At 32.9% G+C, this 18,704-nt stretch overlaps 1 protein-coding gene across 7 annotated transcripts in view; it reads right to left on the bottom strand.

Annotated features, from left to right (window-relative positions):
* Pcdh9 (protocadherin 9) overlaps positions 1–18,704 on the bottom strand; it is an 854,885-nt gene that overhangs the window by 305,115 nt on the left and 531,066 nt on the right. For 4 of the 7 annotated variants that reach the window (XM_048791776.1, XM_048791775.1, XM_048791774.1 and 1 more), the window contains one exon: positions 2,881–2,956. In XM_048791776.1, the coding sequence (XP_048647733.1) occupies positions 2,881–2,956 (76 nt within the window). Of the gene's footprint in view, positions 1–2,880; positions 3,083–18,704 lie in introns of all 7 variants that reach the window. The other 3 variants (XM_048791773.1, XM_015486260.2, XM_048791777.1) reach the window with 1 other exon arrangement.

The raw sequence follows: 18,704 nt of genomic DNA on the forward strand, positions 1-18,704 counted from the left end.
TATATATATATAAAGATTTTGCTACATTTTAACAAAATACTTCAGTTGGCTCTGGCTTACCACAGACACAATTCTATGACAAACAAAATATATAACTATAAGTACGACTTTGTCCATTTCATTAATGAATCCTAAAAGCTGCTATTGCTTTCTAGTAGAATATTTTAAAATTCCTAATTCAATTAGTTCACTAGAAAATTCCCCAGGGTTCAGCAACTTCTGAAAGCCACTGATTAAACTCACAGCACTCTTTAACCTGCATATATCTAAAATATGTCATTCTGCTAAAAATTTTTTTAAATATCATGAAACACTACTTCAGGAAAGGGTAAATCATTCACCTGGAATAACATAAATATATTGAAGGTATTTCTATAAAATTGCTTTGGTAAACTATTTAGACATGTCCTAAAACATTTTAGGTTAGTATAGTGTGAACTTTTTTTTTTTTTTGTTAGTGTTGCTGGGGATTGAACCCAGAGCCTTGAGCATGTGAGGCAAACACTATACAAACTGAGCTATGTCCCCAGCAAAAGTGTGAATATTTTTGTCTTTATTTTGACTGAAAGACAAGAAGATCCAACCCATCCCACATAATTTTTTAAGAGGCAGTGAAGAATTAGCTTTGAGACTATTAGCTTAATGCCAATAAAAGATATTTCATGACAGAGAGGAGGAAGTTGTGATTGGGAAAACAGATCAGAACAAGCTGCTATCATTTCCCCCTACCCCTGTAAGGGGACAAATAGATGAAAATTGTGGAAACATGAGTTTAAGAGAATAATTCTATAAAATGAGCCCACTATACAACAACTCCCCACATGCTTTGCCCAAAAGCAATCTGCCTGCAGCCCTACCTGGCCTGAGGGACAGGAAATTCCTCAACAACCTGAGGCAGGGGCTGGAATGTCTGGCAGTGAGTATAGGTAATGAAAGATGGAGGTTGATAAGAAGAGGGCTGGTTATCAAAGAAAAGACCACATGTTGTTAACAGCTAACCTCTGGGATGGGGATCCACTTTCTAGCCCAAGGAATTGCTAAGGAGGTTAGCCCCTGTGCTGCTCCTTCCAGCCCTCAGGAGAAGAAGAAAGAGAAAGTGGGCGTTTCTGGGGTCTATAAGATACACAACATCCACTTATGAGGAAACCCAGCTCTGGGCTCCCTTCATTTCAGGGATATCTGTTGCCTCTATCACTCTCTTCAATAAAACTTGCTTTCTACTCTTGCCTTGACATTTCTTGGGTGTTTAATCTTCAACACCAAGGGAACAAGGACCACATCCAGATCTACAAGACTAGTGTCACCCTTACCTCTCCACTCGAGTCTAGAAAAGATTGATTCAATGGAACCACTTAGATTCCTTGATGTTTATTTATACTGATGAGTGCCAAGAATCTAGAAATTTCATGTCTTTTATTTTCCTTATACAAATGCACTTGTGTTTCCTATACAAAAAAGATATAGAACACTAAACAGTAAGAGTCAGAGCTGGCATGGAGTTTACTTAGGAGAAAGAAGATGCAAATGTAACTCCACATGTATAATATTAGCTTATGAGAAAATCAGCACCCAGACACAGTGGCATGATTCACATGGGGTGGAAGTTACAGGTAGAAGCATACCTACAAGAGATCTCTTCCCTGGATAGAAAGGCACCTTAAAATCCTGGAAGTCAGAGAACAGAACACCAAAGCTGGATTACAACAATGAAACTAGTTAAGAAAGCCCTTTTGTACTTTTTACCTCCTCTTGATATTCCTACTTCAATCACAGAAATGCCAGAGGCACTTTAATATCTGAAGCAGTGGGAGCTAAAAAGCTACAAAATTAGGAAAAATTCACCATACCCCTATTTCCCATTTTAGACAACCGGTTTGAAGCAGATTTAAAATGAATTAAAAGACAAACCAACCAAAAATTTCCCACCATTTTTCTCTCCTTTTTTTTTTCTTTTTTCTTTTTTTTTTTTTTTAGTTTGGATATTTTCTTTTTATGTTGGCAATTACAGATATTTTTTGTATATCCCTGACCCCAAACATGGACAACCCCCACCCCCACTATCCACATCATTAACTAGGAAGAAAACTTTTAAGTAAAATAAGATAGAAACTATGCCCATTACCCTGAGATACTGAACATTACAATTCTGAACATTTTTTAAATAAAAGTGAACTACTCAGATTTTTTATTTTATATTACATATATATTGGACAAAAATAACCTTTGCCCAAGATTTCCTCCATTGCCTAAGAAGAAGCAACACTACAGAGTTTTCTTTGAATGAGCAATTATTCCTGAGGTAGTGTGGATGTGTGGAGAAGGAAGGTTCTGGTAGAATACACCTTATCAAACATCCAAAATGAATCCAAAACTCAAATAAAGGAAAAAATAATAATACAAAGCAAAATTAATAACTTGTCTCTTCACACTTATTTTAATAGCTCTTTAATGTTTTTTTCCTATGAATTGTTCATTGGAAAATATCACTGCATAAGACAATATATACATATATGTACACACACATATACAATTGTTCTTTTATTATATTCTACTTAATAGTATTTTATGAATTCTAAAATATGTGCTTTCACATTGTATATCTTTGGTATCAGCATATCTTGCAACTAATGGCTTCATTCAATGATACTTGTATCATTTTTCTTCTTTTTTAATGGTTCATAAAATAAAGATGAATCATAGAATTTAACAGCCAGTATATCAAGCATAATACACTTGATCTATTTCAAAGAATATAACAATAAAGCCATCAGAGAATGACAGAATGTCCATGTAGCCGAACCCTAGGATCACTGTTACAAACTCAAGTGCACAACCAAACCAGAACAATGCCAAGGAGTCAAAGTGCTGAAGAGGACTCACCAGAGTTGGGGTCGGAATTGCCATCTGCCTCTGTCCTCTTGTCCGGAGAAGCCTGGTCGTAGAATTCGTCCTGTGGCTGAACCAGAGGAAGAGGGTGTGAGATCAGGGTTCCACTACCCACCGGCTCGTGGTCTCCAAGACCACTGTCACTGCAGCTTTCCTGGGAGCCGTCGGGGAGGTGAAAGGTAACACGGCGCTGCGACTACAAAGAAGATCACAGGACATGCTGATTAACACTCCTCCCACATAAAATGTTTTATGTGCACTGGAACACAAAATCAGACAACTTTCAATAAATGACACAGTATAAAACTAAAATAAGACTAGAGCAAAGCTAAGAACAAGCATTCATTATTCGCCATTTATTAGTTAATACACAACTGGCATACTATGAAAAAAAATTTCAATTGTGTATGATTCAAGATTATCAAACTAAAGCAAAGCCTTTGAAAAGTGTAACAAGAAAAGCAAAATAGAATACTTATGCCAGTCAACAAAATTATAGAAAATCTCTAAATAAGAAGAAATATGCAAATATATTTGCTGAATAGATCTGAATAAATGCGTAAGTAATACAAAATTTTACTTCTTTCGAATGATCAAGTACTGTGCTTACTTGAACTTTTTACAGCAATTTTTGCAATCAATGTATTTCCCACACTTTTACATCCTGTTTTTAAAGAGCAATTTTTATATCTAAACCAATACTGGAACAATTAATTTAAGTTAGTTTAAATAACCAAGTTCTGTGAAGTTGCAATTGATATTGTTTTCTTCATAAAATACTTTTAAACAAATTATTTTACAAGAATACTTTTCATAACCATGCTTTTGTGAAAAGAATGATATTTTCCCTTAGAGATTAAATGAGTAAACCATTATTGCCCATGCCCAGATATTTCAACCAGTTTTTGGTTTTGTAACATTCTAGTTGAAAAGTATTCAGAATATTATTTTGTATCTATTTGCATCATGTCATTCTCAGTAGCAAGCTAAATGTTTATATGGTTACTTCAATAAATGTTACTACTTTAATAAAACAAAAATATGCATTTCAGTACAGATCACAGTTTAGTTCTCTTGGTAAATATCCTTTTAGCTGATGTAATCCATGAGATATGAGAATATTTACAGCAAACTGGAATGAACACTTAGGCTTTAGGGAATTTCATGAGAGTAGTAAATTTGTGCTATACTACTGAGCTTAATTTTCATTCTGCTTTAACAGCCAAAAGACCTTTCAATATCATGCCACATGTGACCTCTTTTATTCAGATTTAATAAATTATGAATATATAAATAATAAAATATATGAAATATAAATACATAATGTAACACTATCATCACTTTATGTTGCCTAATGTTTGTGTTTTTCAAGAGACTATTTACAGATTATATTCATTTCAAAAAAAACAGGAAGACACTGAGAAACTAATGCAATAGAGAGATATACTGCAACTCTATAAATGTGGTTTTATAGACTGACAGTAGAACAGAGCCTATTTTCTATGAGTCACTGGTTCAAATCCAGCTCAGAGTCATAATGGAGAAGAGCTGATACCACTTTATTGCTGTTCAATGACCTGTGTGAAATGAGTTGATAGTTCAGCACATTTTTAATGAACTGATTCCAACATCACATAAACTATAATCATAAATGGTACTAATTGCATCCATTGTAGCACATTTCACCTTCATGCACAACTATCTTATGAGCATCCTTCCCCTCTCAAAGGTTTTGACATGTGCCTAGGTGAGTGCTATAGAAAAAGCAAGTCAAACATGAATATTAATATTGGAAGTATATTTTTCCTTACATAAGGAAGATCACTTTTCCATTTTTATTGTAATATTTCTGTTCTCCTAAGAATTTAACCTTCTCGGGAAAACTGATATTTTCAGTTTGTATTTCAATATGCTTTCAATCTATCAGTATCCTTTTGTGGTTAAGTCAATAGTGAGGACAATGAACAGATTATCCATTTTACATGACTATCAAACATGGCTTTTAAAATGACTATTCTGACAAAAAGTCCACAGATTTTAAAGTATCTTTGGTTTTATCCCTGCAGAAATTTCTCTTAGATATAATGCAATGAGTAAAAAAGAAACAAAACATAAGATAAAACTAAAGGAACAAATTATTTTCTGATATTATAAAGAATTTCTTGAAGTTACATAAAATATTAAGAATTGTTAGAGAAAAATTTATATTAGTGACAGTTTTATAAATGTTGCTTCAATTACAATTTTTTGTTCAAATGTCCAAATATACAATGCCAGTTATGCTGTAATGCAGCACTTCTTGCTGCATTAAAAAAAAATATTAAGCATATATTCTATGCCTGCTACTATGGTTTACTGAGAACAAAAAGTCTAACCTATTTTTCTAAAATGATTTCAAATATAGTTTATTAGACTTAATCTACATATTATTATACTATGATATTTCCTTAACATTTTATAAGTGTGAATTTAAAAATTATAAATTTCGTATAATTTATTTGCAGGGAGACTATAAATTAGAATGATATAATGTTCAAACTACTGTGGCTTATGGAAATATTTCTTAATTAATTTGACACAAAGATGTTTAGGACCTAATTGGCAGAATGTGCACAATTGATCTGCCTGATGGGAGGTGGGGGTGGTGATGCATATGGACTAAGAAATGATATATGAATATTATGGTATGAAGCAAATTGATCAAGCAAATCCATCACTAATTTATCATGATGATGATGGATGTTAGTAGAATTTTAATCTGAACTATCAAGGCAGATGTATGGAAAGGATCTAAGTAAATTGAAATGCAGACTATTTGGAAGAGTGAAGTGTTAGGAGACAGAGTATCTGTGGGTGTCATAAAGGACTCAAGAGCACCTGTTTAGATTGGGGTGAAGAAAACCAAAGGGGATGTCAAACCAGACTGCCTGGCTTGCAGTCCTTGCTCTGCAGTGGCTGGCACAATTCAGGGAACTTTATCTTCTTGAATTAGTCCCTGGCTTTGAAAAAAGGAAAAAAAAAAATAGTGCTTGTGGTGTTAAAGATCAAAATAGATAAAATAAGTAGTGTTCCAGATACATAATACTTGTCATACCATACATACTCAATAGAAGTTAGCTATAATTCTTTAAAGCTACATTCTTTTAAACTTCTGGGTCTATCAATGTTTGGCTAGTTTTAAAGATATGATTCTTTCACACCAGAGAAAAAAAGCATTACTCTTTTTAGAAGAGAAATGTGAGAAGCACTGAATTTTGGCGTGCCTCCCAAGGGGCCTGTGAATCTGGTCAGCTCAGGGCCCTCTCTGAGGTGAGGCCACTCTTTGGTGGGATTGAAGGATAGGGAAGAACAGTCTAGAATTCATGTTTCCTCCTCAGAGAAAATGAAGATCTGCCATTATCATTTCAGGAAATCTAAAATTGGTTGTATATTCAGAGAAAGAAAAGAGGGAAAAGTTTTTATTTACTATTTCTGAGAATGTGGATTCCAGGCTTACCCTCATGGAAATATGCCCAGTCTAGACTGTAAATGTTGTCAAACCCTGTCTGCAGAGTAGGGGCAATGCATGCTCAGGAGACTGCTTCAGACTTTCTAGAACTTGGACATTTACATTTTGTTTTCCTAAATCTATCTTACCCATTAAATTTTATCCCATGGAAATTATTGTTATTTCTATAATTATTAATTATTGGATGTTTCTGGTTATTGGTTAAATTTCACTTTTGTTTACCTTGATTTATTACTGATTGGTTAGTTCCAGGTCACTGACTCCTCTGAGAAAGAATGAGATAAAAAAGTAACTAATTAAGACTGCTTTTTATTATTTTCTGTCAGACCTGCTGCTATGAATACTGACCAGGTAGGGTTATTTTCTTTTATTAGAGACTGCACAAGTTTAAAGTGCCACATATACATGTATGAGTATGTACAGGATCCACCAAGTCTGAAGGTCCACACAGGTTTGATGTGAGAATCATTACCAAGCACCTATACTACACATTTTTCTTGAAGTTTTGTAGAAAGGCAGATAAGAGAAAATTTGAAATGCTTAGGGAAGTTAGATTTTCCATGGACACTGTTTGTCAAGAGGCACAGAAATACTGAATCACATAAGAAATCTCACTTATTATTTGAGTGTTTTTCTTTTCTTTTTCTTACTGGTATAGCATAGCATTTACCAATGAATGATTCACATTCAAGTGTATGATTCAATGCCATTATGTAGAGGAAATTTCATGTGCAAGGTTTGCTGGTAAGTTCATTCATAAAATATCAAAAAGTTAGAAAAATGGAGAAATGCCTAGTAGATGATTAACAAATTATGTAATAGCATTCAATGAATATTGTAAAATACTTATATTTTTAATATTAATATGAAAATTTTTATTAGAAATTGCTAAGTGTAAAAATCAGATTAGTAAATGTTTTCCTAGTTCGATTGCTGTTGTGTGTAATGTATGTTTTTGTGTGACTGTATATAATCTGATGTATAACTATGCATGTACCAAGTGTTTAAAATAATCTTATTTGAGCCAGGCACGGTGGCATATACCTGTAGTCCCAGCTACTAGGGAGGCTGGTACAAAAGGATCTTAATTTGAGGCCAGGCTGGGCGACTTGTTAAGACCCTGCCTGAAAATAAAAAAAAAATAAAAAGGACTGAAGATGGAGCTCAATGACAAAGCACCACTTAGTTCAATCCCTAGTACTGCAAAGGAAAAGTTGGGTAGTGGGGGAGTAGTTTTGCTTGATCATGAACATGGTATTTTAATTTTATTATTTTGACCACACTAAACTTTCTATGCATTATGAGCCATTTTCTAGTTTGCAATTATTTCTCTTTATTACTTTGAGTAAATTAGAGCCCAATTCAAGAGAACAGAAAAGTCTGTCATATAGTAGGTATGCTTTCCCTTGAGCTTAAGAATGCCAAACCATCTTCTGATTCCTTTGATATTCTAACTTCCATTCTTTACTTTCTTAATCTTTTTAATCATTGCAATAAAAGACCTTGCCATGTCCTCAAATAACACAATAACAACAGGAATCCTGTGTTATAGCCAATCATTAAAAATCTAGTAAATAACGTCTCTAGTTAATGATTGACATTGAAAGTAAGTTTCTTATTAAAAATTATAAACTGATATTATAGAAATACAAAAAAGGTACTATGGATTTTTTAAGTATTACTCTATTTGTAGAAAATTCTTTAAATATTTTCTCAATGAAATATAATCCTTAATCAATTTAGTTCTCTTAACCAATGTAAGAAATAATATTTTATCTTCTATCTCTAACTCAACACACACACACACACACACACACACAGATTTATTCTCACAGTAGCAAAAAAAATCATCTCAAAGAGGATTATTAAAAATTATGAAGAACTGAAAACCATATTTTAATACAAATATTTATAATATTAATTAGAAAAAAATTTGGTCTTATGTAATTTGAAGAGAACATACTTGAATTGAGATTTTTACAGCCCCAATGTAAGGGTCACTATATTAATACATGTGTTATTTTTCATTTCCATTTTTCATTTATATTTTCTGTAACTGGTACATTGAGTTAATCTTGTATGCTTTTTATTAGAAGTACTTATGTTAAAACAATTACACTAATATAGAACTTACGTCTATTTTTAAAGTTGAAAATTTAATTTAGAGATTTAATAATCTATTTTAATCCATTACATTTTTTTTGAATGATGAAATAAGGTAGAGTGACTTGTCCTCATAGGTCATGACAAGGAACCAAACTAAAATTCATACTTTCTGGTTTCCAATATAAAACCATTAGCATTTCTGACTCATCTATTCATTTAACAAATCAACACTAAGCCCCTCCTGTATACTAGATGCTATTCTAGCAACTAATAATACAATAGTGATGTATTCATCAGTGTTTTGTCACTGTGAACAAAATATTTAACAAGACCCATTTAGAGGAGGAAAGTTTATTTGGGTTCATGTTTTTATAGGTTTCAGACCATGGTCCTCAGACTCTGTTACTCTGGGCCTGAGGTGAGATAGAAAATCATAGCAGAAGGACATGGCAAAGGAAAGCTGTGTACTAGCTCATGGAAGCTCATGAGTAGTTAGAGCAAAGAGCAAAGGCACGTGACCAGTGACCTACTCCTTTTAGCCATGTCCCACCTGCCTACAGTTACCACCCAGTAGTCCTTTTAAATTATTAATCTATCAAATGGATGGATCTTAATCCATCAAATGGATTAATCCACCAATTAGGTTATAGCTCACATAATCTAATAACTTCACTTCTGAACATTCTAACATTGCCTAAAACATAATTTTTTCAGGGGGCATCTCATATGCTGGAATATATAGAAAATATATCACAAACTTTACTAAAAATATTATGCTCTAAAAAGCAGAATTTATTAAGCTACTTCCCATTAGTTCTCAGGGTGTTTTTGGCTAGCTACTGTGTCACCTTTTCACAATATGATTCCATTCTGATGCCTTCCAGATACACAGATTTAAGCAAGGTCACTTTATGAATAGGAGACTTTCACCATATTAATCAGCAGTAACCCATGCAGACTACTTTTTAAAAAGGTGGGGGAGTAAACGCTGAGCTTATGCCAGTACAATCCACAGATCTGTTGCCAGCCATAAATTGAAATCCATTGCCAATTTATGAAAATAAAATAAGAGTGGAATAAAAGGTAACAAAGACTGTTCTAATAGACTAATTTTTTTGACACAAATACATGATTTTTAATTGCATGTTCTTGAGTGTGTTCCCCCTGCTGCCCCCAGTCTGGGTAGTTAGAGAAATGTTAACAGCCTCAAATATGGATTGATGAAATCAAAACCAGCAAGTGTTATAAAGAATGTATATAATTGATATTTTAGGATCTTGTAATGAATATTTCTTGAATTCAGATGGGTTAACCAAAATTGAAACAGGGATCCTAAAGGGGACAGAGTAGCAAGAAAATATCATTGTCCATCCTGCAAAAGGCTTTCCCATGGGAAAAGCTGTCTTTTTTTTCACCAGTAAGAACTTTTCAGAGAGTGCTGTCCTGATTCAGAAACTGCAAATGAAATAAAACAAAATTCCACTGGCTGCCAACTTTTTCTTCTTTCCTCTCCCAAAGCTTATATTTTGGAATATTTGGACACAATAGGGTAAGATTCAATTTGTGTTTGAGAAAGATGTATAAATTCACTGATCATAGATAATGATTATAAAGTTATTAGCAATATTAAAATGTACCCTTTTGATTTCTAATTTTGCTTATAGTATGTAAAGAAGGACTAGGGTATAGATGATACCTGGTCTATTAAAATCAAGTGGCATTTCTAGGGGAAATGGAAAGTTCCCCCATACTGGACTTTGCTCTGTTAACAGTTTGCTGTCTTTGGCTAAGTAACTATCTTTCATTTTGGGACAGGGCTGTCACCTTTCACTGCAACTTGCTACACAATTGCATGTTTAGAATTTGAAGAATTTTTAAATAATGTGCATGAGAATCACACATTGACTTAAATTTGGCCTGTTTAATTTTTATTCCTTAAATGAAGGACCTATATAGGCTTACTAGTGATGAACCAGCCTAATTCCACCTTAAGATTGGGAGCCATCTCGTCACAAAGGCATGAAAAGTTAATTTCTGCTTCACTATAAATTACTGCGATTTCTAAACTTGTTTGAAATGCCTGCCCATGCCTGGTTTTCCCTGACCAATAATAATCCTCTCTGAAACCCTAATGGCGCCTCATAAATTCTGATGTTGGGATCTAAATTTACTCCAAGGGCTGAACCATTTAGACCATTAGCCTACTCTCTGCCTTTGTATTATGCCTGTCAAAATCCCGTTATCTGTAAGTTTTCAATATACCCCCCTTTTGCAACTTTTTGTGCTATAAAACTGCACTCCTAGAGAGCTGGAGTACTGTCTTCTATTCCCACAGATTTTGGGAAAGGGACAGTCTTGGCCAGTCAGAATTATGAGCTTGCCTTAATTTGATTTAATTGGAGTCAGTGGTCTTTTCTTTGCATCATGGTTTAACACTAGAATGTTCTAAATATCTTTTTAAGACTCCTGATAATGGAAGGTTTCATGTTAATGATATATGGTGATGTGATTAATATTTGATATTTCCTTTTGATTTCAGAAAAATCTTAAAGAAAGTTTTTTCCTCAAAAAAGAAAAAAAAACATTTAAAAACTGACATCTTCAAGAAATCTGAGAGGTAATTACACTCTTAGAACTCATTTTTTGTATGACAATGTTTCTATAATTTAAATGTTTAAGCAAATACAAAATAAAAGACTTTCTTCTACATCCTTTTTCCCTAGGGGATATGAGAGAATGAAAAAGATTTGAATTAGCTTCTCTTTTAGGTTTGGGAAAATCACTGCACCCTTCAGGATCCTTTGGGGTCAAAAGAAGCAGAGAGTATTAAAAATTGTCTTCATTGTTGGTTATTTCACTTATATTCTTATTTAGTTCCTGCTATCTGAAATGTCCTGAACCTATTTCTTACAGTTAAATGTTGCCCAGTAGGAATGTAGTACTTTATCTGAGCGTACAAAATATAAAGTGACTACATTTAACAGGAGCAGCTGTTCCTGAATCTACAAGCAGAATTTTTGCATCTATAAATTATATGTACAGAAATATGGAAGAAATAACTCAGCAAGAGTCCTATCCAATTTAGTTTTCTAGTTCAAAAAAAAAAAATCTGCATGATGGAGTAAGTTACCCTTATCATATTTGTAAAATCAGCTTGTAGCGATTTAATTAGAAATTACACTGTTATCACCACATTTATTAAGTAAATATATGGGACTCACTGCTGTAACATGTAGCTTTTTTTAAAAAGATGACTTTTTTTACATAAAGATAAATCACTAAAAAACATATGTCAGACCTATCAATATTGATAACAGAAATGAAATCTGATTTAACATCTAGCATTCAAGAATTTATCTCAGCTAACTTTAACAGAATTAACAAAAGAGAAAATGGGAATCTCCCCAGTGTTCCCCTTTGTTAATAATTCTCAATATATAATAAAATTTGTAAATTCAAAGCAGGTCATTTTTTAAAAATTAAGTGGTAGCTTTAAGACATAGTCCTAATTTTATATTATAATTAAACTCAGACCACAGCACCTTGACTCAGAAAAAAAATTAAGCAAGGATCACACACAAACAACACACACACTTCTCTTCCCTGGTATATTCCTGAATTGGCTCACAATCATAATTACCTAGTCAGAACGAAAACTAGTAATTCAAGGCTGTAGAATACTGATCATGTTATTCAAAGTTAGGAAAAGAAACACAAATGGAGGGGTAGAAATGATCATGGTTTAAAGTCTTCAACAAATGCCTTTACTGTACAATAAGGTTGTTCAACGTCCCCATGAAGGATTGGTAATTTGCATCTAAAATGCACTATAATCTGTTTCAACTGACTTTGAGTCATGCATTGCAATTTAATTTTATATATATAACTTCTCATCTTTTTTTTTATTTTTGGTAGCATAAAGAACAACATTAACTTCGGTGTGGCGGTGCATGGCTAGAACCCCTGTGACCTGGAAAGCTGAAGCAGGATGATTTTAATTTTGAGGCCAGCCTCTGCAATTTAGGAAGACCCTGTTTCAAAGTAAAAATAAAAAAGAGCTTGGGGTATGGCACAGTGGTAGAGTACCATTGAGTTTAATCCCCAGTACTACAAAAAAATAAAAATTTAAAAAAAGAGAGAGAAACAGATATAGTAGAATAAAAAAAAATTAACTAGTCCTAGCAAATACAACATCTATCTGTCACAGTCAGACCACAGATCACAATTAATTCTGAGCCTTCAGTCATGTGTTCTTAAGCAAAAAGGAAAGCAGCAGTAGAATGATGCTCCTGGAGCACAACTTTCTACTCTCTGATTCAAGGACATTGCCATATAAACAGTAATTATTAGCACAGGACCCACAAAACTGTTATGTTAAAAAGCTTAATCCTCTTCATCAGTTTAGGGGGTGTCTCTGTTACACAGAGAAAATGGACAGTGGGACATAGTATACAAAACATAGGTAAAGATACAAATTACAGTTACAGGATATGGAGACGTTTCCATACAAGTTCAGAATATGAAAGTGATGCTATTGGATAAGAATTATATTCTCTCTTCCAGGCTGTCATATAAATATCCTAGAAATGTTTTCTAGAATTTTCTAGGGACAGGAAGTAGAGTGGATATGAATGGGGCTTCCTTTAACTAAATAGATCACACACACAAAAAGCATCCTTGGAATTTCAACTGAAATCTTTGGTTAATTAATCAATGATATGAAAATGATAGATGGTGGATGATTTGATAGATAGATGGAAATTCTGACATGATATAGCTTTCCACTGCAAACTGTATGTGTACCTACATACACACACACACACACACACACACACACATACACACACATACATACACACACACACTAAAAATAAGAAAATTAAGCAAATATATTATTTGTTCTTTGTAATTGCACTGTGAAAATGCTTATGTCATGAAAGGCATGCATTTTCTTACTTTTTTTAGTTGTCCCAAAGAACATCAATTAAAATATAGTTTGTAACTGAAAACTTTTAATGTGGAATTTATAATTCTCAAGTCATATTTCTTTTTTCCCCCAAGTCATATGTCTTTATTGCATGTGAGGAAAAGTAAAAAAGAATTTTTAAAATGTTGATAAAACATATACATCTGTGTATACATATTTGTATATGAATCCATGTTACAAAACCTGTGCACAAACACCAATACAGACAGACACATTGTCCTTATCTTATACCATGGAATTGTCCCTTTTTAGAGAATGGAATTGTAAAACATGACTGATATTATGAATAAGATCATTATTTATTAATGTTGAAATAAAATTCAAACTATTGGTTCAATCTAAGAAAGCTTAAATTAATGTAGGTAATGTAAAAAAAAATTTTTTTGGAGTGTGGCACTGATGCTAAATATTGAGCCCAGGGCCTCACATATGCTAGGCAAGTGCTCTACCCTCAAGCTACAACCAACCCAATGTAGGTAAATTCTGATATCACAAGTTACATTTTAAAAAAGTTTTTGTGGATATGTTAGTACCATATGATGCATAGTCTAATCAGTTGTCAAAAATTGCTTATTTAGGAATGATATTTCATTGAGTGTAGAATTTATCTTATACAACTGTGATTATCAAATGACAAAAACTTTTATTAAAGTAATAGAAATTTTATAGATCATCTACTGTTTTCTTCTAAGCCTTATATACTTAATGATCTAAATGTTATTACAGTGACACCACTATATTTTAAACAATCTTGGAGTATGTGGTTTTGAAATGCTTTGAGACCCTACATGATATTACTGTGGACAGCTTAAAAGTACCAACTCTTCACCTTTAATGAGTCAATTTTATCTTTTGAAACTGCTAAAATATATGTTTAGTCATGCACAATAGCATTTTTAAAAGGACATATTATAAAGTCATGTGGCACATTTTCTTCTGTAGCTTAAAAAATATATGTGAGGATCATTATAAAAGTGGAGTGCCAAAACATTTTGAGAAATGACAATATTAAGTGCAACTATGAAAAAAGGGCAAATTTGAAGGACAGCACCCATCTAAATGCATAATTTCTGTTCCTTAAATAAAGATCAGTCTCAATCTTATTCAGCTTATATGCAGGAATGTTCTTTTTGGGTCATAAATTTAGTAATAATAGTGAGGGCAGTACAGAATGAGAGAATGAGATGAATGGTGATGGACTTTATAAGGAGTTTTGAATTATAGAAATCATAGAAAAAGCTTATGAAATAAATTTCCAACATACATATTGAGCTGAGACATTTGGATATGGAAATAATATTAAAATATTTTTAAGTATTAATAAGCATTATTCAGAAGAATGTAAAACACTGATATCCTGATAAGCTGAAGGAAAATATGTTTTAATCCTCTCTTACTTTGAAAAATGTAATATATAACTACCTCTCTACTCTGTTAGAATCAGAGCCCTTATAATGATCTTAAGAAAACAGAGAAACTAACCCAGTTGGAATAAACATGAGTAAGATTTTATATCTCTTTTCTCCTGGGTAGAGGAGTCTTTGTTCTGAACAGTCTAGGTAGCTGGACTTTATTTTAAAAAGAAAAAAATCCACCTATTATTGCAGACAGTCACTGTGACTTTGAGGCTGATATTTGAAACAAAAATCACTTCTACATCTCAGTGATAATCGCTACTTGCCCTGTGGCTTTTTAGTCTTTCCTTTGAAAACATTACTGAGTCACCAATCTCAGTTATTTTTGCACTGGGGATAATTTGCTTTCCCTGAATACAAATATAGAATTCAAACATATGTCCAGAACTTCTACACGTAAAAGCTTCTGTAAATTTAGGTAGAATTTAGAAAATAATGAGTTATACTCAGAAATATGTAGTTCTTTTAGAAGAGAGAGCACTCTCAAATACTATGCTCCAAATGTGGATACAGCAGCACAAAAGGAAAGATCCAAAAATCTTAGCAATTTTTTTTGAGATAAGAAAGTAAATACTTAGTAAATCCACTTGACTGTAAGATCCAACAAGTGAACACAGACATGCCTTCTGATTTTTGTCTAGGACAGAGAGAGAAAGATGGTTCCAGATGAAACATACAAAATTTCCAAGACTAGAGGGAATTTAATATGTGGTAAAATTTGGTCTAGCAATTAAAATGAACACTAAAGCAAGGTGCATTTATAACAAATATATCAATTTTCCTGAAATCTATGTAAGTTTATAGGGTATTATTATTTCTGAAAAGCAGAAATACATAATATAATAATATTCATAATGGCTTAAATGATGTATAAATCCTTAGCCTTGAGTATCTTTTTCAATGAAATTATTGCTGGCAATATCTGTCTATACTTGCATACATAGAAAAGGAAGGGAAAATACAATAAATATTTGAAAAAAATTTTAATCATCTAGGCTATAAAAAGATTAGAATACGGTAAGTTACATTAATGTAAACTATAGACTTAAAAATTAATTGATAATGGCTTATCAACTGTAACAAAGTCTACTCTTAAGCAAGATGTTAATCATAGGGAAACCACTCAGGGAGAGAGTATGTATGGGATTTTTCTGTCCAAGGTGCACAACTTTTCAATAAACTTAAAACTACCGAGAAATCAAAGTCTTAAAAACGAAAAAGAATAGTTGAGAAGAAGAAGTAAATAGACTTGTGGGGAAAAAATTAAGGGGACTTCAGGCCATTTCTAAAGAATTTAAAATATGATAACACTCTTCTGTATTATGTTGAATCTGATTTCTATTGTGTGTGTGTGTGCGCACACGCGTGTGCCTGTGTGTGTGTGTATGTGTGTGTGTGTGTGTGTGTGTGTTGGTGATACAAATAATCATGTATCATTATTCTGATATTTTAGCTCTGATTAGGCCATGTTAAATCATACAAGATGGTCTTATATAATTATTTGTATTTCAATAAAACATTTCTGTATGCATACTTTTGTGATAATAGTCTGATTGTCCTTTGTTCTTTTTTTAAAAAATTTTTGAAACAATATAAAATTCTCCTTAAAAAGACATTTTAATTCCTATATACAATGACTTAAACCAATCTTGATCCTTCTACAGACATATTTCAGGGAGTTAGCTTCATGAAGATGAAATGCTGCTCATATCAGAAAATAATTCTGATCTAGTCCATGTCTTTTTCTGACAGATGGAAAGAGATAGATGATGGCACTTTGGGAATTAAGGAATTACCTTTCCTGGAATAGATCATAGAGCGTGATGTCTATGGAGACATCTTATCTCAGGCTTCACAGACTGATAAAGCACACAGAGCATGCAGTTCAGACATCTTGTTCTATCACTAACTTTTCATAGATAGGAAAATCTAGGAGACTCTCATCAGACCTGTAGTTTGGGTGATCACTGATCAAACATGTCAGTTAACCAATAATAGTTCCTAAGAAACTCTGATAGAAAAAAGTTCTCTTAGTGCCAGGATATAATCCTCTGATCCTTCTCCCTCCCACACATGCACATATCTCTCCTAATATTTACAGGGAAATAGAAGAAAATATGCAAACATAGGTTTTGTTGAAAGAAGAAAATTAAAGTGAACAATTTGAGACTTAATCTATTTTAGCAATGGATATAAAAAACCTTTCAAGTAATTCTATTTACTAATTTGATTACTGCATCCCAAAGACTTTTGTATTTCCAAAATACAATAATAGAAAGATTATCTAAATTATCAGACTTCATTGAATGGATATCTCAGAAAGTATGATCTCAGAATAATTTGTAAATGTGGAGAATATATGTTAAAACAGAAGAGCTTAAGATACCAAGTCATGTGCCACTTGACAACAGGGATGCATTCTGAGAATGTGTTTTCAGGCAATTTCATCTTGTGTGAACGTCATAGCTTGTATTTACAGGAACCTAGATGGGGCAGCCTATTCTACACTTGGCTATGTGGTGTAGACAACTGATCCCAGACTACAAACCCATACAGCATGTCACTGTACTGAATACTGTAGGCACCTGTAACACCATAGTGAGAATTTACATATATGAACATATTAAAATATAACAAAGCTACAGGAAAAATAATAGTATAAAAGATACAAATGGTATACCTATTTAGGGCACTTCCCGTAAGTGGAGAATGTAAGGCTAAAAGTTGCTCTGGGTGAATCAGTGAGTTAGGGGTGAGAGAATGTGAATACCTAAGAGATTACTGTACACTTCTGTGGTCTTTGTGAACGCTGCACACTTAAACATAAACTAGACTAAATTTGAATTTTTTCTTCAATAACAAATTTACCTTAGCTTAATATAATATTTTTGTTATATATATATAAGACTAGAGGGAATTTAATATGTGGTAAAATTTGGTCTAGCAATTAAGATGAACACTAAAGCATCTGGATATGGAAATAATATTAAAATATTTTTAAGTATTAATAAGCATTATTCAGAAGAATGTAAAACACTGATATCCTGATAAGCTGAAGGAAAATATGTTTTAATCCTCTCTTATATATTAAGTTTTTGACTCCTATAATAACACTTAGCTTAAAGCAAAAACACATCGCACAACTCTACAAACACATTTTAATTTCCTTATTCTATAAGTTAATTTTTATTTATTTATTTATTTATTTTTCCTTTTGGACAATTTTGTTAAAAACAAAAGGAGTAAGCATCACGTATCTGAGACCTACACAAAGTCAGGATCATCACTATCGCTGTCTTCCATTCCATATTTTCTCCCCTGGAAGGTCTTCAGGGGCAGTAACAATCTTGGAGAACTCATCTCAGATGGTAACAATGCCTTATTCTGAGACACTTCCCAAAGGACCTGTTTGAAGATTCTCTTGAGGACCTGTGACTGATTTCAGAAACATGTCCCCAGTAGTCTGCCCTGCTTGTTGCCTGTTTTTCATCACAGATTCGCTTATAAGCAAATAATGAACCATGAGTACGGTTCTTTATTAATGTAATCCATTCAGAGTTGGAATCCATGTTTTCTAAATCTTTCAGGAACTTGTTGAGGTCTGCCAAAGCTTCTGCTCAACAATTCACCGTGAATTATCTTGGGGATTCTTTCTCTTTCATCTCTTATAATTTCCTTTCTCTTGCCTCTTCCTATGCCTTTCATTCCCTGGGTAATAGGAAATTTTCAACTCCATTATATTTGTATGAGATCAACTTCATATGTGCAGTTGGCTGTGGACTGAACTGTCATAATGTGACAC

Source organism: Marmota marmota, unplaced genomic scaffold, assembly GCF_001458135.2.
Source record: "Marmota marmota marmota unplaced genomic scaffold, marMar, whole genome shotgun sequence".
Taxonomy (NCBI): Eukaryota; Metazoa; Chordata; class Mammalia; order Rodentia; family Sciuridae; genus Marmota; species Marmota marmota.